The 16,263-nt window shown below is 29.3% G+C and overlaps 1 protein-coding gene across 1 annotated transcript; it reads left to right on the forward strand.

Annotated features, from left to right (window-relative positions):
• The first annotated feature begins 1,112 nt into the window (after positions 1-1,112).
• On the forward strand, positions 1,113-3,426 carry LOC124914100 (heavy metal-associated isoprenylated plant protein 33-like). The gene is made up of 3 exons (XM_047454579.1): positions 1,113-1,530; positions 1,690-1,765; positions 1,872-3,426. Exons 1-3 carry the CDS (start codon positions 1,501-1,503, stop codon positions 3,308-3,310), a joined length of 1,545 nt encoding a protein of 514 aa, XP_047310535.1. The 5' UTR covers positions 1,113-1,500; the 3' UTR covers positions 3,311-3,426.
• Positions 3,427-16,263: the final 12,837 nt, after the last annotated feature.

Here is a 16,263-nt window from a genome sequence, read left to right on the forward strand (position 1 = left end):
TACAAAATTCGAAAAATTTGAATAAAACATAATACCAAAACTCAAATTTGAGTTGTGAAAATGAAATAAACACCCTCCAATGTTAGAAAAATCATAAAAAAAAAACAATAATGAGAATAAATTTATAACTTATATTGAATTTTTTCTAGAAAAAAAAAAAATATTATAATATATATAAGTCTAACATCACTTCATCAATTAAATTTGTGTTAAATTGTTTTGATCAAGTTAGATATGAGATGGTATTTTAATCAAATCTCTTAATCTATAGTCTAACTAACTTATTATCATTACATTATAATTTAATAAAATAGTTTAAATTAAAAAAAGTGTTAATAGGTTTAATTTTTAACAGAAAAAAATATGTTGGATGAAAAGTTGTAGAATCATATTGTCCTTTTAAAATTAAAATAATAGTAATAAATTTACAGATTCATTGCATCTCAATTAAGTTAGATGATTTATTTTAAAAAATGTTCATTTGTATTTCAAAAGTACAAAATAAAAAATAGAGATTCATTATATCTTTCATTTAATATAAAAGATTGATTAAATTAGATATAAAAAATGTGCTTTTTTGATCAAGTTATAAAAAAATATAATTATACCCTATATAAACAATAGTTATAAAAATGTTATTATAATTAATTGAAATTAAATTAACTTGTAATATAGTAGAGGACCACGTGAAATAAAAATGGGTAGTAAATTGATAACATTGAATGAGTTGAATTTATTATGGTATCCAATTTTAGGAGGGAGATGATCTGACACACTCCTTCCTTTGCACACCTACTTTCATTTATTCTGCACTTATTTTCATTATTCTATTTACCAGTTTTTTATTTATTTTATTTTATTTTGTTACATCATTTATTCTAATTTACTCTTGTAGATGATAGATCATGTATTTATTTAGAAGGAAAATTGAAAAGATTTTACATTTAAACAAAGAATAAAAGCGGTTGAACGAGCGAAGCCATTAAGCCGACCGAAGCCAAGAATCAAAACGGCTTGAACAGGGAAGCTAATAATTAAATTCTTCATTATTGTGTTAATAAATAATTGAAAAGAAAATTACTCCCCATAAATAAAGGGCAAAACCCGAGGAAGAGAGATTTGCGAGTTGTTCTCTTTTCTTTCTTTCTCTCTCACACACAAAAACACACACATTTCTCTCTCTTGTAACTCTGAAACAGAGGAAACATAGAGAGAGAGGCAGCACATATAGGTGATAGGAGTTTAATGCCCACCAACATTTCCTCTTGAATCAACCCCATTCTCTCACACACTCTCACTCTCATTCACTAGACCATTTGTTTTCTCACATTTTACTCCCTTTTCGTGTGAAGAACAATGATTCCTGCTGTTTTGGACTCATTGTTGTTTCATGTACATTTGTTCCAATCTTAATCAACTTTGTTTCTCTATTATTTTAGTTGCTTCCGTTTCTCTCAGATCTCTACCCTTTTGTTTACCTCTTTGATTCGACTTCTCGAGATGAGTAAAGAAGAGTTCTTGAAGATTAAGGTAAAACCATTTTTACAGATTTGTTTAAATTTGATTCCTTGAATTGAATGAATGTATTTGCACGGGTTTCAAATGCTTTGCGTGTTCTAGACTCAAGGTTTTGATTACTTTTTGTCGGTGGTGTTCTTTCCTTCTTTTTTTTTCTTTCTTTCTATGCAGACCTGTGTTCTGAAAGTGAATATACACTGTGATGGATGTAAGGGCAAAGTGAAGAAGATCTTGCAGAAGATTGAAGGTAACTGCTATTTTTTTTTTTTTTTTTTACTTTTCTGTATTGGTTGATAATTCACCTGATTTGTCCAATAGATCTAATGAATTTAACGTTGGTCCGTTGTGTTTAGGGGTTTATACAACCAAGATAGATGCAGAACAGGGGAAAGTGACAGTTTCAGGGGATGTAGATGCGGCCACCTTAATCAAGAAGCTAGCTAAGAGTGGTAAGCATGCTGAAATATGGGGAGCTCCAAAACCCGCCAACAACAACAATCTCAATAACCAGTTCAAGAACATCCAAATCGACCAAACTAAAGCTGGAAATAACAAAGCCCAGAAAGGAGGAGGAGGCGGCGGTGCTAATAATAATCAGCCAAAAGGAGGTGGGCAGCAGCAGCAGCAGCAGCAGCAACACCAAGGGATGAATCCGCAGCTAATGCAACAGATGAAAGCGTTTCAGGATATGAATAAGTTACCCCAACCGAAAGATCTTAATAAGATGGCCTTGCCTAAGGGACCTGCCGGGCCGAATCCCAATCAGAACCAGAAAAATGTGAAGTTCAAGCTGCCGGAGGAGGATGACTTGAGTGATGAGTTTGATGATGACGAATATGATGATGATGACGACGAATATGACGATGATGAATTGGACGATGAAATTGATTATCCTCCACCCAACAAAGGGAAACCGGTTTTTATGGGTAACGGCCATGGTGGCGGTGGTGGTGGTGGTGGTGGAGCAGCAGGGCAGCCAATGGGTAACATGATGAATAACATGCTTAATGTCCATCAGATGATGAATGCCCAGAACAAAGGTGGTGGTAATAATAATGGTGCTGGTGGAAATGCTAAGAAGGCCGGTGCTAGCGGCGGCGGCGGTGGAGGGAATCATGTTCCGGTCCAGAATGTTAACAATAATGGAAAGAAAGGTGGCGGTGGCGGTGGCGGTGGCGGTGGAAATGGGAACAATAATCCAAATCAAGGTGGAGGTGGTAAAAACGGTGGTAAAATTGGTGGTGGGGGACCGTCTGATGGTAAAAATGGTAACAACAACCCCGGAGGTCAGGGTAAAATTGGCGGGGGCGGCGGTGCTGGTGGTGGAAATGGTCATAACATGGGCAATGGAGAGAAGAAAGTGGGTGGAATGATGATGATGCCTAATGGAATGCCCAATTTGAGCAATGGTTTCCCACCCAACATGGGTCAGATGGGTGGAGGTATGCCGATGGGTCAAATGCCGCCGTCCGCTCAGGGTCTTCCTGCCATGGCGGCTGGGGGTGGAGGTGTTGGTGGATATTTCCCCGGAGCAGCACCGGATGCCATGACAGGAAATCCGTACTATCAACAGCAGCAGCAACAGCAGCAGCAGCAGCAGATGGCGGCAATGATGATGAACCAACAAAGGGCAAACGGGAACGAGAGATTTCATCCGATGATGTACGCCCGACCACCGCCTGCTGTCAACTATATGCCGCCATACCACCCTTACCCGTACCCTCCTCAGCCGGATCCCTACTCGCATGCATTTAGTGACGAAAACACTTCAAGTACTTGCAGTCTGATGTGAAACAACCGCTGTCTTTATTTTTATTTTTATTTTTATTTTTTCTTATGGTTTGGTGAGGTCTCTATAGATCTTTCACTTGATACAAAAAAAAATGCCAGTTGTATTTCTTTTTGCCATTTCTTTCCCTTTTTTATTTTTATTATTGCCTTTCTTTTTTGATTTCTACCTAAGAAGGCTCGTATTAGTGACGTTTTGCATCTACAACTAAACGTCGGCATTGTATTATTATTATTATATTATTATATATAGATATAATATAAAACTGAAAAAGGCTTTTTGGGAAAGGGGATGAAGGATAAGTGGAGGGAGAGATGGTGATAATGGGGCTTGTGGGACTTGCAATGAGATATTTATAATTATGTTATTATATTGGGGAACAAAATAAGATAAGTAAAAAAAGATTTCATTTTTCTTTTATCTCTTCAAACTTTTGGAGCTTGTTTAATTATTTAGGAATTTTAATGATTTTTTTTAAAGAAATTTTTGTAATAAATAATTAATGCTATTGATTTTTAATTCAATTATTATAATGTTTTTTATTTAAATTTTATAAAATTAAAATTAATGAATCAAATAATTTAAATTTTGAAAATATATGATGTAATTTATAAAAATAAAAAAAAAAATTAAAACGTCAAACCAGCTCTTCATATCCAATTCTGCTTCATGTCTGATATGATGGCGTTTTGTGTGGGGTATTCGATAAGGGAGAAAAATCTTTTGAAAATAGGTTTAAAGTTAAAAATTGAAATAACTGAGAATATAAAATCACAAGAAGCATAGTAATTATTAAAGTTGTGTTAATTATAAAATAAATGCTAAATTATTTTGGTTTTCCTGATTTTATATTTTATAAATTAAAAAAAATCTTTACCAATGAATTTGTTAAGAAACAAAAGATGATATTTTCAACTTATTAGTCTATTATTTGTTATTAATTATATATGTTTTAATATACATTAACAAAATTAAGATTAATTCATTTATAACATTAATTAAATTGTATACTTAATGTGATTTTAAAGAAGATAATTTTTTTTTATTAATTATTAATGTTGATATACATTATAAAATGAATTGAATTTTTATTTAAGATTACCTAATTGTATAGCACTAATTAAATGTTAATTGAATGAAAGAAAGACAATAATATTTGAATAATGGAATTATGGAGCACATTGCAAATTGCAAGGTGGGGGGCTCACAGACCCAAATTTTGCTCAACGTGAACGGCCCACCACTCATTCCATTATAAATGGGCTCCACCACTATTTTCATTTTTATTTATTTAACTTATTATTTTTATTAATATATTTATTTATTTTAGAAAAAATTAATTTAATAAAAATGGATAAAAAAATTCGTTTAACCAAAAAAAGATTAACCGGAATGGTTAGAATCGATTAACTGATAAATCGATAAATAAACCGGTTCGGTTATTGATTTTTCGGTTTTTTTTTTTCACGACTCAATTCTGCACCCTTAATTGCCTCATCAACTTAGTCCAACAAAAAAATGAGTCTCAGCGTCTCTTTTAGCATTGTAATATTTGAATCAAAATTAATATCATTCCCTAACCTTAAATGACTATTCAAATAAACTCTTATAAAATTTGACAATACTCGTATAGATTTTTGGTTCACTATCATAAATTTTTACCTCGAGCGAGATTAATTAATTATATTACTTCTTTTTTTGTGCTTTAGAGATTCATGGAAAAAAATAGTGTTTTCATTTTCAATTTTTAACCATGCATCTTTATTTCGCTGAAATGTCCTAATTTCTTTCTCCTTACACATATCGAGCAACTTACTAACAAAATGTGAATACGAGAACTAACCTTCTCAGCGGAGAGTCCATAAATCTCCTCATCTCCGTCAATAACATTAATTTCACTACACAAGTAATTGATTTTAACACAAAATAAAACACAATCTCCCACGAATCAACTTTTGAAAAGTTTACGTGAATTCCTTAAGTTCGCAAAGAAGTTACTCGACAAAAAATCAGTTGATGTCTAACTCACCCATCATGATTGAAAAGCGGTATAAAATCTTCCTTGAATTAACCCTTTATTTTCGAATCTAAATGGTCGACATGTACTCTCCAATATCGACGTTCTAACCGGATTGATCGATCATCTAAACAACTTCATGAATGACATTTTAATAAAAGTTATTTAAAAAATTGATTCACTCACTAGAAATTTTATGGTTAATTATAACTATATTTATAAATAGAATTATTATTATTTACTTATAAATTTTTTAAAAAGTTAGTGCATAATTGAATCACGTGAACTTTCATCTAATTTTATATTTTTAGTATAATTTTTACATTTGAACTAGCACAGTAGATTAGGTTCATTATATTTTATTTGACTTTTAATCATGATTATGAACGTATGTATTTATAAATAAATTAGAATTGTAGATTTTGATACTAAATATGACCGGACTTTAAAATTTTGTTAATATTATAGAATTAAAATAAGAAAGTTAAAAATATAGGGAAATTTGATTAAATAACCTCAAAGATGAGGTTATTTGATCTGGTGGTAATTTACTAATTAAATTGCGTTCGTGGTATTTTTATTTTTTTTTTACGAAATTACCCTTGTAGCGAAACGCTAAGGGACTTAGCGTTTCGCTAAGTGAATTAAGTTTAGTATAAATACTCTAATTTTTTCATTTTTTTCATTTTCTTTCTCTCTCTTCTCTTGCTCTCTTTTTCACGACGGCGGCGGCGACGGAGACGACGGAGGCAGAGACGGCGGGGCGGCGGTCTAACCTAAATCGATTTGCACGATCTTCATTTCTTTCAAACCCTAAACCTAAATCGATTTACACTATCTTCATTTCTTTCAAACCCTAACCCTAAACATATTTTGCATGCAGGTCAGGTGAAGGATGATTCTAAGGTGTCGATTCTAAAGATGTTTCCATGATATTCTCAAACCCTTCTGTTCTTATTTGGTTTATATTGTTTCATATTTATTATTTGGTTCGTTCATATCACATTGGTTCATATTTCTGGTTCATATTTCTGTTTCAGGGAAGTTTCGCTAAGTGTTTAGCGTTTCGCTAAGTGCCTAGCGTTTCGCTAAGTGCCTAGCGTTTTGCTAAGTGCCTAGCGTTTCGCTAAGTGCCTAGCGTTTCGCTAAGTGCCTAGCGTTTCGCTAAGTGCATAGCGTTTCGCTAAGTGCCTAGTGTTTCGCTAAGTGCTTAGCGTTTCGTAAGTTATACTGCGATGATTTCGGATTTGTCGAAGGTGGGAAGATCGGATGAGGCATTTGAATTGTTTGATGAGATGAAAGAAGCTGATTTTGTTCCTGATGATACTGTGTATTCTTCATTTGTGGGAAGTCTTCATGGGGTGATTAGATTTTTATTTGAATGGTTGAATCTTCATGTTAATGATGTTGTTCATTATTAGTTTGTTAGTTGAATAGAATAGAGAGATTCTTCTTGTTTGTGTTGTTTAATCTTTCAACTATTGTAGATAACCAAATTTTAAACTTTCAATCAATTTTTATAACAAAATATTGATAACACATCTTATGAATTATGATGAATGGACCTTGGTTGAATCTTCATGTTAATGATGAATATTGGTAAGAATACAAACCGATCCGAACTTTCTAACTATCCAATATGAATTGAACTTTTGATCATTTGGTTCAAGTCTGTGATGGCTTGGATTCGATTCCATATTTAAGACATTCATGATGGAGTATAATCGAAATCTAAAAAAAATAACACCATTTTTGAATAGTTTTTATAAGAACATTACTTCAAATATGGGGTTCACTTACATAAATTTGAATCTTGAAATGCCTCTTTAGATCTTGTTTTTATCTTAATAGTATAAAGAACTAGAACTTTACTTCTATCAATGAATAAAAGAGCTCTGCATAAATGAAATTGTACCAAGAACAAATAGTCTTATCAAACATATTATTCTTTTTTACCACATGACTAAAAAATTACAATTACAACTGTGAACTACATATTATATGTTTTCATATATACAAAATCTATTACCAATTAAAAAACAAACTTTTGAAGAGATTACTATATTTTTTCCCAGTAATTGAAATGAGAATAAGTAAAAAATAGCCTCTCCAATTAGTCTAAAATCCTTTCCTATATGACCAAGTTAGCATAGGCATCAGGTCCTTGGCTGCTTCCATTTTGCTTTAGCTTCTTGAAAGGAATAATATTTTACTGGAAGGCGGATCGTTCTAGAGTGCTGGAAAATCGCCTTCCTAATGGATTGCCTTATCCACCAGTATGCATAAATAGCAAACCTGCAACCAGCTTGAGGCTTGAATTTCTCAACACTTTTCAGAAGACTCATGCTCCCTTCCTGCAACAAAAGACTCAGTTTAAATTGATAAAATAATAGTTTTCAAATAGGCTAAATAATTTATTCAAGTTTTGCTTGTACCTGTAACAAATCATGAAGTTTGAGACCATTATTCTGATACTGTTTAGTGATGTGAACCACCATCCGTACGAAACGCTAAGCACTTAGCGAAACGCTAGGCACTTAGCGAAACGCTAGGCACTTAGCGAAACGCTAGGCACTTAGCGAAACGCTAGGCACTTAGCGAAACGCTAGGCACTTAGCGAAACGCTAAGCACTTAGCGAAACGCTAAACACTTAGCGAAACTTCCCTGAAACAGAAATATGAACCAGAAATATGAACCAATATGATATGAACGAACCAAATAATAACTATGAAACATTATAAATCAAATAAGAACAGAAGGGTTTGAGAATATCATGGAAACATCCTTAGAATCGACACCTTAAATCATCCTTCACCTGACCTGAATGCAAAATAGGTTTAGGGTTAGGGTTTGAAAGAAATGAAGATAGTGTAAATCGATTTAGGTTTAGGGTTTGAAAGAAATGAAGATCGTGCAAATCGATTTAGGTTAGACCGCCGCCCCGCCGCCTCTGCCTCCGTCGTCTCCGTCGCCGCCGCCGTGAAAGAGAGAGCAAGAGAAGAGAGAGAAAGAAAATGAAAAAAAATGAAAAAATTAGAGTATTTATACTAAACCTAATTCACTTAGCGAAACGCTAAGTCCCTTAGCGTTTCGCTACAAGGGTAATTTCGTCAAAAAAAAATAAAAATACCACGAACGCAATTTAATTAGTAAATTACCACCAGATCAAATAACCTCATCTTTGAGGTTATTTAATCAAATTTCCCAAAATATATGTATATATATTTAATTTAAATATATCAATTTTAAGTTATATTTTAATGTTTTGCTACCAATATTTATTAACACCATAATTAATAAATTCTCAAACTAATTAGAGTGGTCTTGTAAATATTGAAACTTTGATCTTAATTACCTATTTGTGAAACAATTTTTTATCATTCTCACAAAATAAAATAATTGTTTGCAAAAAATATTTCATAGAATTTAATGGGTTTCTTTAAAAGATGTATTTTCAATTTTAAGTTTATTTGTTAGATCTAGTATTGTTCTGGAGCTTAGGAGTTAATTTATAATTATTTCTATTTTTTTTTAATGAAGGAAAACACTCTGCACAAATATAAACTCCAATTTCATTTAAAACTATAACCCGTGACTTTTGATCGATTCTTTTTCTTGGGCCATCTCATGGGGTTATATTTTTTTATATTAATCTTATTATCTAAATATTATTTGTTCTGTTTAGTATTTCTATCAATATGTTTATTACTGATTGGAATTACTATATTAATTTTCAAGTTTTTTATTTTTATTTTTAATTAAATAAAATAATCATTAGCAATAAATTTACTAAATAAAACTACCTTACCCATTTTATTCATAATACAGACCCTCAAAATAATTAAGAAACATCCTATCCAATATAATTAAAATATTTAACAATATTCAACTTTTACTTATTTTACAAGTATGAGACAAAGAAAGTGAAAAAAAAAATAGTTTTTTTTTAATTATAATTTATTTTTTCAAGTGACTACTTCAATTGTATTTATTTTTCAATGTATTTAAATAATATATTTTCAATAAAAAATTATTAGTAAAAAAATATCGGGCAAGAGAGAGATGGGTAAGGGCAGTGTGACTGTATATGAGAGAATCGGAGACACGGACAAGATAACTACTTCGGCCAAATCTAACGGCGTTGACAACACGATTTTTTGCAACAGTCCTGTCTTGTCAATCAACACTCACACAGTAGTAAATTATTATTTTTATTTTATTTATTAATTTAATTTAGTTCTTAAATTTAACTTTATTTAATATGAGAGTTTTATCAGTATAAATTAGAAAAAATAAATTATTTAAAATGTCAAAAGAGATGAGTACGTAGCTAGAGCGCCATTCCTTCGGTCCTTTTTCTTGGTGGTCAGACATTTCTCTCTATCTCGATTAACGTTATGTCAGGAATCGACAACATAATCACGTGTCTCTCTATTATTATTCTTTCTTATTTTAATTTTAAAATATTATTAAAAATATTCATCTCATTCTTAAATTCATTTGTATTTTATTAATCCTGTATTATTATGATATAAAGATAATGTTGTTAAATTAAAGTTTAATAATGTTGCACCAATCATGACATGAGAAATGGGATAAGGCTCTATCTTGATCTAAATAGTTACTAAGGAAAGTTTGCTTGTTTGAACTTTTTGATATCTTTAATATCTTTAAGGGATTTAATTTTAATTTTTTTTAACACCAATGAGATTTACTCAAGTTTGTAATTATTTGTGATAATAAATTATATAAATTAGTGAATATGGAAGTGTTTTGAGTTGAAGCAGTCTCATAGTAGTGGTAAGATGTCATTTTAGTTCTCTTCTTAATTAAAAAAAAATAAACATTTTTTACTCAGTGAAGTGTAACATTTGAAAGAAAATTTATTATATATGAAAAAGTTTATATCAACAGTCTAAATTCATTGTTAAAGATGGTTCTTCAATCAATTTTAAAACGACATTATGTGTAGTGTCAAAAGTCTAATTACGACATATCTTGAGTTTGTTTTCATTGCTATATATAGAAATGTCACAATTAAAATATGTTTGTTTATCGATCAAATGGTTTCGCTAGCCGAATTAGAAATAAAAAAGATTAAACATCATTAGAGAGTTCATCTCATAATAGAGTTTTTGTTTTTAATATAACGCAAGTAAGTGTCCTAACTTGAACAATACGTTATGTGTTGGCAAGATATTGATAATTTTCATTAAACAGTGCTACAAGTTGTTCACTGTGATTATTCCATATAATTTTTGCTGGAAGAAACTCTGAGCGTCAAAATTACATATAATATCTCGTTCTTTGGATGACGTATTATTCACGGTAAAATTTTTACGGATGATATTTATATAAAAAATATTGTATTATGGTTAACCGTTATTGTATGTGTAACTAGGAGGTGAATCGGCAATTCACTTATTTTTGCATTATCGATGGGTGACTAGTATCTAAAATTTTTTGTGGAGTATTACTATGATTATTTAGGTCATGCCTGAGTTTTTGGGTAGTTAGTAGAAAGTTCGAATTGATGCGGCTGATATGAAATGACTATAAATATATGTTATCATCTAAATTTTTTTGAGGTGGATTATCTGATTAAAGAGAAATTGTCGAACTATTAATGATCGAAATCGTCTATACTTTCTGAGAATGTTTATCTAGAAAACTTACCAGCTCAATCTATTAAGTTAACTTTTTTTTTTTAATTGTTGAATAAAAAAAATGAAGATATCTATTCAATACATTCAACTTCCTTCTTATCATATTTTATTGTTGTTTTTAAATGATTTTTGATTATTTTTAATATACATGAAATCCTTACAAAGAAAAAAAAAATAATGTTAAATTGTTTGGTTATACTTTGATTTAAAGTAATTATGTCTATCATTCAATGAATCAATAAAAATAAATAACTAAATTGTAATAATTTATAAATAACTTTTCATATAAAAATGATAACAATTATCATCTTCTGACGAAATGGACAAACAAGCACATAATGTAGCAGCAAGATAAGGTTCATAATATATATATATAGTTGACCATCACCCCCTCGCTAAAGGTTTATTTGAGGAATGAGTTTTTTTTTTTTTAATTTTTAGTTTTCTTTAAAAACCTGGTTTGACAAAATTTAAGAAAAAATTAGTTTTTAAAATTTAAATACTAATATACTTTGTTTAGAGGATATAATTTAAGTGAAAGAATGGTAGCTTAAAGAGAGAGGATAAAGTTAAAAATAGTTTTGATATTTAAATGAATAAAATTATTAATTAAATTATTATATGATGTTTGAGGTTTGGAATAAAAACCAAGTTTTATTCCAATAACCAACTATCATACAAGCCCTAAGTCTAAGACCTAGTTTGATTCCAATAAGAAACATTATAACTTTCAATGTTTCAATAATATCAAATGAGTCTCCTATACCTTGTTTAAAATTTGGTTATTTAAATACAAATTGGTTTTTTCTCAAATAATTAATATTTAATATTATGTGAAAATAAGGGTGAGAGCGTATATGGTTATCTCCTCTTAGGGCCACCCCAAAATCTTTCAAAATATTTTAAAAAGAAAATAAACATTAACGCTATATACTATTATACATCTTATATTTTTTTTAATAAAAGAAAAACATTAAAATAAAATCGTCTAGGTTACCTCGACCAACACTTGACTCCTTATATAATTGATGACAAAAACAAGTATACTTATTGCAAGTTAATCATTATACATTCAAATACTACATCAAAACACAACTAAGATGAGTTGTGACATTAAATTTCAAATAAGTAATAACTTAAAGAGAATATCAAGTTCCTTAAACCCTCTTAAAAGGGATTATCATCTTATTAAATCAAGAGGCATGCATATATTGATATATAACAATAGTACGTGACGATAAATGAATCCACGATTGATGTTCGATTGCATAGAGTCTTTTTATTTATTCTGAATATAATAGCGTAAACTCGGATAATCAAAAACTCCTTAGTTGTCATCTCCAAATCTCCGAGGTATCCTTAAAACCAAATAAGTCGGTAATGTGATTTGACACATACAAATTGATATAGTGAACAAGTGGAGGCCTCAAACTATACATAACAAGGGTAAATAGTTTATACTAGTTATTTTGAAACCATGCATCTTAATTTAATTCCCAAAACTAATAAGTAATAAAGTTAGCCCTTTATTGCCTCAAAGAAAGATTGGAACATTAGACACGTAATGAGAGGATTGAGATATAATTAGTGAACCGGCCACTTGGTGAAATCAAACAATATTTAATCTGACTTGCTTTATCCCATGAGTTAATTTTTTTTTTTTCATTTTAATGTCCTTGCTTTCTGACTGATGAGGAGATTCTTAAATAATTACTTAATAAGCTAGCATAGAGTCTCAACTCTTAAATAAAGATTGATTAAGTTACGTTATAATAATATATATATTTATATTATAAAGTATATCTAACAGATCAATCATGCATGGTATAAATTACTATATATAAATAGTTAGGTGAAATTTGACTCATTTAGTAATGGGTAACTTTTAGATAATATTTGACATATAAAACTATCTAACTAGTGCACGTCTCATTCATATATAGCAATATGAATTATTGTAAATGGGTGGGGGATTAATAAAGTTTGTCCAATACCAAAATTATTAATATTAATTTCTCTGAGTGGAACTAGATAGCTAGCAGTACTACCTACTGTTTCATCATATTGTGATAACACATACAAATATTTAATTGTGACAACACACCCAACGGGTTACATGAAATTCACCACGACCGATTAAAAGTTAGGAAAAAATAATAATATGTAAGAACATGAAAACGAGCTTTCATGATATCTCTATAGTTATTATATAGACCAATTGTTTTGTGGTATCAAAATGTCCTAAAAAGATGACAATGGAGACAAAGTCTTGTGTTATATTAGCTTTAAGCAGGCTATAGCTAAAGCTATAGCTAACTAGAGAGAGCTATATATCTATTAATTAGCTAGGTTGAATAATAGACAGAAATTAATATATAGATTGTAAAGGGAAAAACAAAAAAGAAGCCAGCTAGCCAATTTACCTGTTCATGCCAAAGACTTTTTTATTTATTTATATATCTCAGTTAATTTCCATGGCTGGCCTGCCCTATCCCTCACTGTAAATTTTAATATTTAGAGAGAGAGAGAGAGAGAGAGAGAAGAGAGAGATGGTGCCTTGGTGGCCAATAAAATGATTAACTTTAGCTAAAGTAGTTTTAGCATGTTTAAAGCTAGGTAAGTATATATTTTATTTGCTTACCATATTAACAAGCATGGAATCATTAATTGCACCTCTCTTCTATTTTTTATTTTAATGAATTTTACCTAAAATCACAACCCCTCTTGCCAAACAAATCTTTTAGAAATTAATTATTATTTATTTAGAAGATTTAAAGATTTTTAAAGAAATGGAAAGATATATTTTGAGATATTTATTAATTAATTGAATAAAGTATGAATGAAACAATAATATATTGTTTCAGAATATTTGAAAAATGAAATCGAGATCTACTTTCCAATCTTCATCGCTACTCTAACCTCTTTCTCAAAAAGTTCTGATCAATATCTTCTAGTTAAATCATCCAATCTTGCTGATCGTTCTTCTTCTTTAATTAATTAATTAATAATTATAATATGCATGCATGTCTTAATTCTAATTACATTAACTAATTGTTGATGTTAATCAATCTGAAGAACATTCGACGCAATGATGTGAATATTGGGTGTTTTTTATTTTTAAATTTAATTTTGCAATACATTAATATGAATTAATGTTATACTTTTTTGTTCATTACTTTGTAATATGTAGGCGATTGAATTTCTTGAATCTTTTTTTTTAAATTAAACCTGATAATTAATTGTTTTAATTTGATAATTTTGTAAAAAGGAAAATGTATAAATATAATTTTCGATGAATAACAAATATATTAAAATTATTATTTTGACGAGAGTTACGTTAAAAAAGGCGACTTAAATAAAATTATGCGCACTCCGTAATTTAATCCATTATTTTAAATTAAAACAAATTATCTAATCAAATTTATTTAAAACATAGTAATATTTTTAAAATTTTTTTAATATCTTAGTGAAAAACAACTTAAGAAAACCTAATGTAGTACAATATATAGTAATTAATTTGAGTTAATACAAAAATTAATAAGAAATTAATTTGCCATCCAATTTAGTAATAATATGGTCAACTAAGCAAAGTGGGTACTGGCCCTACAGTTGGGGTAGTAAAATTAGGGAATTAGGGAACTGTGCAGTCTTAATTCCTACTTTAAATACAATTTATTTATGATTTAAGTCCTCGTTTGGTTGGGTTTCCTATGTACTAAGACCTCATTGTCTAGATTCGGAAAACAAAGAGCCAAATAACTGGAAAGTCCACGCCTGGATACTTACTTCTTTATTAATCTATATGCTATTTTTCAAATCCCAACTTCCAATATTTACTTTCAATTGAATATCTGTTTTTTATGACAATAACAAACTCAATTAAAACCATGGTTTTTCGGATAAATATGGTTTAATTTTTCCTGCAAGAGGGTAAGTAATTTGAAAACATAAAAATCATTATCTTTATGTATTAATTATTCAAAAAATGAAACATCTTATAATTCATTGCGCATTTAGACAGAGAGATATTGTCGCTATGACTACGTTGAAACATACGAGTATATGACCAAGGTTTCAAATGCACCAAAACGAGGAGCATTCATAGTAATGAGACTTAATTTAGAAGGCATACAAAAAGTCATTTATGATGTTATAGTAACACATAATTTTAGTTGTTATTTAGGTCTATTTTGATAAATCTTTTTGTATTATAGTTAATAACATTGTAAACCTAAAAGTAGAGAAACTAGGTTTTACAAGTAAATGAAAGAGGATATATCATATATAGATTCATTCATTCATTACATAAGTGTGATTAACTATGATACTATTCCAATAATCCTTCAATATTTTACTTCATTTTATTTGATTAATTATCTTAAAATTAACTTAAAATATAAAAATATAAATTATCAAACAAATATTTGATACACAAGCCAGCCTGTTACATCAAGACACATTTTGAAAGTAAAATAACAAACTTTTGAACAAAATTATAAGTTATTTATTGAATATAAAACATCTCCATATAAATACTTGCATAAACTTAGATAAGAAATTGTTTTATAAATATAATTAAAATAACTAATAATCCTCCTATCAAATAAAATTAATTAATTTTTTAATTAAAAAATATTATCTATTTAAAAAAATATATAATTAAATATTAATATATTTAAATAAGCCTAAGAGTTAAAATTAAAACTTTGGAGCGTAATAATTAATTAATATATAATGGATTGTCCTGAAAGATTAGTTACGAGTAGTAAAGAATAATTATATTCCCTGACATGCAAGAAAGTACCCTCTAATACTAATTTTATATAATTAAATGGAACAAATAATGGTGTGATTAATAAATTAATTAATTAATTAATTACTGGGTTTAATTCCGAGGGGGGAGAATAATTCGTTCAAAGCGCCTCTCCCGAGAAGCAGTGTGTTCTTCCCCTCACATGGCATACCTATTATTATTATTAATATAGGCCTAGGGGCAAATAAGCCAAATCATAATTTTACAAAATAATTGACCCTAATTCAAAATATTTTTTTTTAAATGAGATAATGTTTTCAAAAACAAATTAAAAGAATCATATCACTTCTCAAAGTGTTTATAAAATGAAAAACAAATATGTTGTAAAGAGTTAGTATTAATTAATTCACAAGTAAAGGATTTTGATATGAATAATTTAGAATTTTATTGTAATATAGGACTAAGAATTTTATCATTTTTTATGTTAAATTTCATTAAAGATTATATATTACATTAATT

This window comes from Impatiens glandulifera, chromosome 9 (genome assembly GCF_907164915.1).
Source record: "Impatiens glandulifera chromosome 9, dImpGla2.1, whole genome shotgun sequence".
In the NCBI taxonomy this organism is placed as follows: Eukaryota; Viridiplantae; Streptophyta; class Magnoliopsida; order Ericales; family Balsaminaceae; genus Impatiens; species Impatiens glandulifera.